Raw genomic sequence first — 7,542 nt, forward strand, 5'->3', positions numbered from 1 at the left:
TGAAGACCCGGCCTACTTCAGATCGACCTGTGAAAAAGAGGAACTGGTGGAATAAGCATGCACATCTCGCACATTCTCCTTATAGACGTACAGTCGAGTTCATAAACTTGTGAGCATAAAATTGACCAAAAATATTTGAAAACGATTCTACCGTTAACAAAAGAGTCGTGTACAGATACTTTTGATTAAATTTTTGCTCACAAGTTTATCAACTCGACTGTAATGTTGCTTATTATTATCATCGGTCTGCCATTATGTTGATATTATTAATAAATAAGTACCTACCTAGGTGTCTACAGATTAGGAATCGTATCGATTACGTCAGATTCGCACAAAGTTAGTCGTGCTGCTGGTAAACTTTATTATCACTTATTAAAAGAGTTTTCATTGCCAGTAGCATTCGGCTCAGCTACATATTTAACTTTGTGCATTTAATTAAACAATGGATTGTCATACAGTTCACGATTACACGCATTACGAGCAACAGTGTCTGTGGAAGTAAGCTTATAGTTATAACCTACTACAAACCATCAATTTCGCTACATTGTTTAAGAAAAATGCTGTTTATCATTGCAATATGTGTGCTCATTGGGTTATTATACTTGTACGGCACCCAAAGTTACAACTACTGGAAAGACAAAGGCGTAAAGTATGAGAAACCCTTACCGTTCATAGGGAACGCTGCGCCACTTTTCGCCCACAGGGTAAGTGTGACTACTTACATAACAGAGCTATACCGAAAGTATCCTGCGGAAAAATACGTGGGGTTTTATGTGGCCAGTAAAACAGCTTTACTTGTAAAAGACATCGATCTCATCAAACAAGTGCTGGTGGCGGATTTCCTGCACTTTTACCCGCGCGGTTTGAATTCCCACGATGAGGTGATAGAACCGATGCTGAAGAACCTGTTCTTTGCCGATGGTGATCTGTGGAAGCTGCTGCGTCAGCGGCTGACGCCGGCGTTCACGTCGGGCAAGCTGAAGGCGATGTTCCCGCTGATCGTGGAGAAAACTGAGCGCCTGCAGCACATGGCGCGCGCGGGCGCGGCGAAAGGCGCGGAGCTGGACGTGCGCGACCTCATGGCGCGCTACACCACCGACTTCATCGGCGCCTGCGGCTTCGGCATCGACACCGACTCCATCAACGACAAAAACTCAATGTTCCGCAAGCTCGGCAAGCGTCTCTTTAACCTAACTCCTCGCGACGGCATCGTCGGAGCACTGAAATGGTGCGCACCAAATTTGTTGAAAAACGTCCACGCTTTAGCGCCGGAGATCGAAAAAACTACAGTCTCATTAGTCAAAGGAATATTAGAGTTAAGGAATTACATACCGTCCGGCCGAAACGACTTTATAGACTTGCTGCTAGAATTGAAACAGAAGGGTAAAATAGTGGGAGAGTCTTTAGAAAAACTGAATTCGGATGGAAAGCCTCTAACTGTGGACTTAGAGTTAGACGACATGTTGATGGCAGCGCAGGTGCTGGTGTTCTTCGCGGCCGGGTTCGAGACGTCGTCGTCGGCGACCAGCTACACGCTGCACCAGCTCGCCTTCCACCCGGAGGCGCAGCGCAAGTGCCAGCAGGAGATCGACCACGTGCTCAGTCGGTACGACAACAAACTCTGCTACGACGCCGTCAAAGAGATGAAGTATTTGGAGATGTGCTTCAGGTGATGTTCTAGATACCTAATATTAAGTATATTAATAAGTGCAATACGAGAAAGGTGTTTCAGTGCTTCATAGTCGGCGTTCACGCCTACAAACGGCAGAGTCTAGACCTTCCGGTCGGACGGACTGGTGCTTGAAAATTAACGTCGGGGAGATGAGTCCCTGCCCAGAACCGCACCGCGTAGTGACCCTGTCTAGTGGCCCAATTATCTTAATGTCAATGATATTACATATAAATAGGGAGTAGATATGTTACTACCACCCCCGAGTTGAAGATTCATAAACGAGCCAATTGTCTCGTGTCGCAATCAGTTTACCACAAACAAGCCACGGTGCGACTAGTCCGTGACAGTCAATGTGACAGTTGAACAAATCAATGTAGGTAAAATGCCGTCATGTGTTTCGAAAGTGCACAAATTATGGTGCTAAAAGTGAATAAAGCTCAAGGGATCACATATAACATGTAATATGGTAAAATAAAATGAATAATTAGCTCAAGGTCACAAAAATATAACACACTATTACTAGAGAACTCTGTGTCGCAGGCTAAAAGAGCTAACATACCTACTTATTAAAATTAAAAATAATTATCTCTATGCTTAACTAAACAGTCCAAATAAATATTATGATTATGAAATAAATCCAAACAAAATTAAAAAGTAACAAAAATATGATTAATAATTACCTACATCGTATGAATAAATCAAATCAATTTGAAGTGAAGTTGCAAATAATTCTAAACTTATGTAGATATTTCACAATTTCTGTTATTAGGTCAGCAATGTGGCCACTGCCTATTTTTTATACTTACTGGAAAATTTACAAAATAGTATGTTGAAATTTAGATTTAAGTAGAGGCTAAAAATATTATTACTATTGACACAAAGTGTGGGCCTAACTTTGAGCATTCTTCTTTGATACAGAGATGGTTTGAACCGTGATGTTGAAGGTCTGGAGTAGCTAATGTGGAACGTTAGTACCCCGTCAGTGTTAAAATTAACCATTCACAACTTTTTTATAGAATTCCTTCTAATGAGGTCAGGGGGCCTACCACGCTCTCTTAATACGATTCAGTTTAGGTTCTAAACTGAACTGCATCGCTATTTCGTACCACGACGTTACTTTCGCGATTCAGTTCAAGCACGGTTCAGCGACAGCGATACAGACATTTTCATTCACTCACTTCAAGCGGTTTTCGTACCATGACGCTTAACTTGAGTGGGAATTGAATCGCTTCAGTGTCAAATTTAGCGATTCAGTATAAGTTACTCATTCTGTCAATTTTTTTGGAATTTTAAGTGTTTAACTTGGAATATTTTTAAATTTCAAGAACTTTTAAACTTTTATTCAAGTTTTATAACTTTTCATAGGTACTCACTTCTTAACTCCTCATTGATAAAACTAATTTTTCAGTGAGAAAAGACTCGTGGATTAGTGACAGCGTAAAAATTTTATTTGTAATCAACACAACGGTTGCTATAGGAACGTAACATATCTACGAGTATACTATGAAATATCATTGTTTGTAGTGTATTATTGTAGAAGCCAATGCCGTAATGGTATTTTATCGGCACGAACAGCACTACAATGACTGTGGCAACACTAGTGCCCAATGAATTGCCAATCTAGAGACTAGAGTCTCACGAATTATGGCGTCAAGTATACGCAGTTGCAAAGTTGCAAACCTATTCCTTCATTCTAATTAAACCAGTAGGTCCAATAATATAATGATTCCTCACAGTAAGCAAGAAAAACTTTATTACACATGTTTTTTTAACAGTCTTATTAATTTACAGAGAAGGACTACGCATGTTTCCACCCTTGGGATTCCTTATAAGAAAATGCTCCAGGCCCTACCGGTTCCCAGACACAAACTTAACCATAGACAAGGATGTGATCATTTTTATCCCGGTCGACGCAATCCATAACGACGATAAATACTACAAGAATCCAGATCAGTTCGACCCGGAGAGATTTAATCCCGAAAACATAGGGAATATAGAAAAGCATGTGTACTTACCGTTTGGAGAAGGTCCTAGAGTATGCATAGGTAAGTTTTTTTTTAAACCAAGCAGACGAGTCACCTGAAGTTGCTGGAAAGCCCCTTTGTTAAAAGAATAGGTTCGTTTTTTGAAGATTCTCAAGTTATATTACCGGAACCGATATGGACCGGAAATACTGGCGCTGCAAGCTTATTCCAGTTTCACCGTGCGTCGCAAAAAGTTCCGCAAGAAACGAACTGTGTAGTAAACTGCCAGCTATTGACGTGGTGAGGGTGGAAAGAAAGTCGGTTGCGAGTGGTGCGATGGAGCAACTTAGCAGTAGGCAATAGATCAAACAACTCCTCAGTACCCCCATGCACATCATGACATTTTAAGTGCACTACAGCCATACAATATAGGTACAATACAATAACGCGTGGCCCAACATCATCAGCCGGAAGACGTCCACTGCTGAACAAAGGCCTAGCCCTCAGAACGCCACAATGAACGACAACTCGCCACTTTTCCACCACCGGTTTCCCGCAACTCTCACGATATCGTCAGTCCACCTGGTGAGAGGCCTTTTTTTATATTCGACTGGATGGCAAACGAGCAAGTGGGTCTCCTGATGGTAAGAGATCACCACCGCCCATAGACAACTGCAACACCAGGGTATTGCAGATGCGTTGCCAACCTAGAGGCCTAAGATGGAATACCTCAAGTGCCAGTTATTTCACCGGCTGTCTTACTCTCCACGCCGAAACACAACAGTGCAAGCACTGCTGCTTCACGGCAGGATTAGCGAGCAAGATGGTGGTAGCAATCCGGGCGGACCTTGCACAAGGTCCTACCACCTGCAAAAACCTGCCTGCCAACGCTTCGTCTTCCGGTTGGTCGCCACTCGAGGACTTTTCTCCCCCAACGGTTATCTGTTCTTCGGGCGATGTGGCCCGCCCATTGCCACTCAAACTAGCATATTTTTCCAGCTACCTATGTCAGTGACTTTAGTTCTTCGACGAATTTCCGTATTCCGGATTCTATCGCGCAAACAAACCCCAAGTATAGCTCGCTCCATAGCGTTCTCTAGCGAGCTCGTAGCTCTCGTTGCGTGACTTTGAGCCTCTCTAAGAGGTTAAGGACCACGTCTGAGAGCCATAAGTCATCACTGGCAACACACACTGGTCGAAAACTCTAGTCTTCAGGCACTGCGGAATATAGACTAATTATTTATTTGTTTTGAAACAAATAAAAAAAACGAATAAAACAACTTATTTTAGGGAAAGCCTAATATGGTCCAGCTGTGGCCATTGTCCCTCTGATATGTTGATGATATTATTTATCGAATTTTCGCAATTTTGCAGGCGAGCGTCTGGGGCTGATGCAGTCTCTGGCGGGGCTAGCGGCGCTCCTGGGGCAGTTCACGGTGGCGCCCGGCCGGAGCACCCGGCAGACTCCCCTAGTCGACCCCGCGTCTTTCATCGTACAGAACATCTCGGGTGGTCTACCGCTGTCTTTGACTTCCAGAAAGAAATAGAAAACATCTCGTAGAACCAATGGCAATTTTTAATATCAGAACTCGAACAATGTATTATTTAAACCAATAAACTTTTTCATTTTCATTTTCATTTTCATTTTCAATTACGTTGGGGACGTGCAGTCAGTTTTTCGGCGGCAAGGACGTTGCCAAGAGGGGGGAAGGGAGGGGCAGCTGCCCCCCTAGAGATTCTAAAAAGTTGCCAAATGTAAAGCAACCAAACCATATTACAATCGCCGTAGATGTAAGGCTCGTTCTACAGGTGAAAAGCTTCATGTGCTCGCGACTTTACGTACAATTCATACTTTACTCATTCTCCATGTCAACGCGCCCCTTGTTAGGCGGTGGAGTCCAGCGCTGTCTGGGCCCTCCCTTTCCATTCCAGTCATCCATAATGGATTTTTCCGACCGCACGTCGCCATCTAATAATATAAAGCTCCTCATATAAAACTTAAAAACTAAAATCGAGGGGCTAGTGTCTTTGACCCTTAAGGCAACACAACCCGAAAAAAAAACATGAAATATTTTTTCACTTCTCATGCTCTTAAAATGTTACACACACTGCTGCTTCACGGCAGGATTAGCGAGCAAGATGGTGGTAGCAATCCGGCGAACCTAAGTGTCATAAAATTTTCGTTGCCTAATGTGAGACAGTTTGAGCAACTATTTCCTTAATAGAGAATCTGAAACTTGTGCAGCGACTGTTTTTCTTGGTCTTACGTTGGATCGTAATTTACAATGGAGCCCGCATATTTCTGGTCTTGCTGGTACATTGAGCTCTGCCGCCTATGCTGTACGAAGAATCAGACAATTTACCAACGTTGAAACTGCCCGAGTTTATTTCAGTTATTTTCACAGCATAATGTCCTATGGTATGCTGATTGGGGCAAGGCAGCCGACATAGAAACTATCTTCATTCTACAGAAGAGGGAGTCCGGTCTATCTACAACCTTGGCTCCCGAGATTCACTAAGAGAACGCTTCAAGGAGATAAACATCCTCACAGTAGCTTCACAGTATATACATGATTGATATTGTATACACACAAGAATATCGAGTCCTTTAAAAAAGTGTCAGACGTACATGATATCAATACTCGTAATAAGCACAAGCTTGCCGTTCCAAAATTCCGTTTACGGAAAGTAAGCAAATCTTTTGTGGGAAACTGTGTGAGATTTTACAATAAAGCCCTGTAGAAGCATGGAAATTGCCACACAACTCGTTTCATGAGTGCACTTCTGAAGAAAGCTTACAAAAGTTGAGGAGTACTTATGTGATGATGCGACATGGCCTAAACTGAAACCGATGAAAATTAGGATGTTGATGTGTGATGTGATGTATTCGTGTTTGTGTATGTGTGTGTGTCGGATAATAAGTGTTGTGAAGTGTGACTTGGCAAATGTAAAGCCCAAACCATATTCAATGTCTAGATGTAAGGCTCGTTCTGGTGAAAAGCTTCATGTGTCGCGACTTTACACAATTCATATTTACTCATTTTATTCAACGCGCCCCTTGTTAGGCGGTGGAGTCCAGCGCTCTGGGCCCTCCCTTTATTCCAGTCATCCATAATGGATTTTTCCGACCGCACGTCGCCATCTAATAATATAAAGCTCCTCATATAAAACTTAAAAACTAAAATCGAGTTTAGTGTCTTTGACCCTTAAGGCAACACAACCCGAAAAAAAGATGAAATTTTATTTCATTCTTAACTCAGGGACTTTCTACACGGCTTTATAGCGAGCAAGATGGTGGTAGCAATCCGGGAACCTTGCACAAGGTCCTACCACATGTAGTCAAGTAAATAATAATTTAATTTGCCGCCTTTTACCGGGTGTATTTTTAGTTTAATTTCTAGTCACAGACGTGAAAAGACGATTTAAGCTTATAACGGAAGCAATTCCAATCGGTATCTGCTTTCAAGCGACATGAGTTCGTGTGAGCTACTTTGGGGCGGCAGATGAGCTTGTTCGGAATCCATTATTTTTAAAAGTTGCTGAACTAAATGTTGTTCAGTTTGACCAGGATGATCTATCCTTTCTACGTATTTCCGACAAAATCGTTCTGATTCGGACGGCTCAAAATGGCCGCCACACTTCCACTGAACACAGATTACAGTTAGATTTAGTTTTGTAACTAAGGGACCCCATACATCCCTGTATTATTATTATTATTATACGTATTTTCTCATTGTATACTGTAGTTTTTAATATTTTACTTGTATTATTTTATGTTGAAAAAAATCTTAGCAAGTTCTTGCGGCGCATTCTTCAATGATGTCTTTCCGAAAGCGCTGTCTAGTTTTAAAAAATCACGAGCAAAACAAATCCCATTTAAATAAATGATTTTGTTCACAGATGTGA

At 42.1% G+C, this 7,542-nt stretch overlaps 1 protein-coding gene across 1 annotated transcript; it reads left to right on the forward strand.

Moving 5' to 3' along the window:
* The first annotated feature begins 393 nt into the window (after positions 1–393).
* LOC141443621 (cytochrome P450 6B6-like) lies at positions 394–5,268 on the forward strand. The gene is made up of 3 exons (XM_074108962.1): positions 394–1,669; positions 3,464–3,717; positions 5,011–5,268. Exons 1-3 carry the CDS (start codon positions 558–560, stop codon positions 5,181–5,183), a joined length of 1,539 nt encoding a protein of 512 aa, XP_073965063.1. The 5' UTR covers positions 394–557; the 3' UTR covers positions 5,184–5,268.
* Positions 5,269–7,542: the final 2,274 nt, after the last annotated feature.

Source organism: Choristoneura fumiferana, chromosome 27 (genome assembly GCF_025370935.1).
Source record: "Choristoneura fumiferana chromosome 27, NRCan_CFum_1, whole genome shotgun sequence".
In the NCBI taxonomy this organism is placed as follows: Eukaryota; Metazoa; Arthropoda; class Insecta; order Lepidoptera; family Tortricidae; genus Choristoneura; species Choristoneura fumiferana.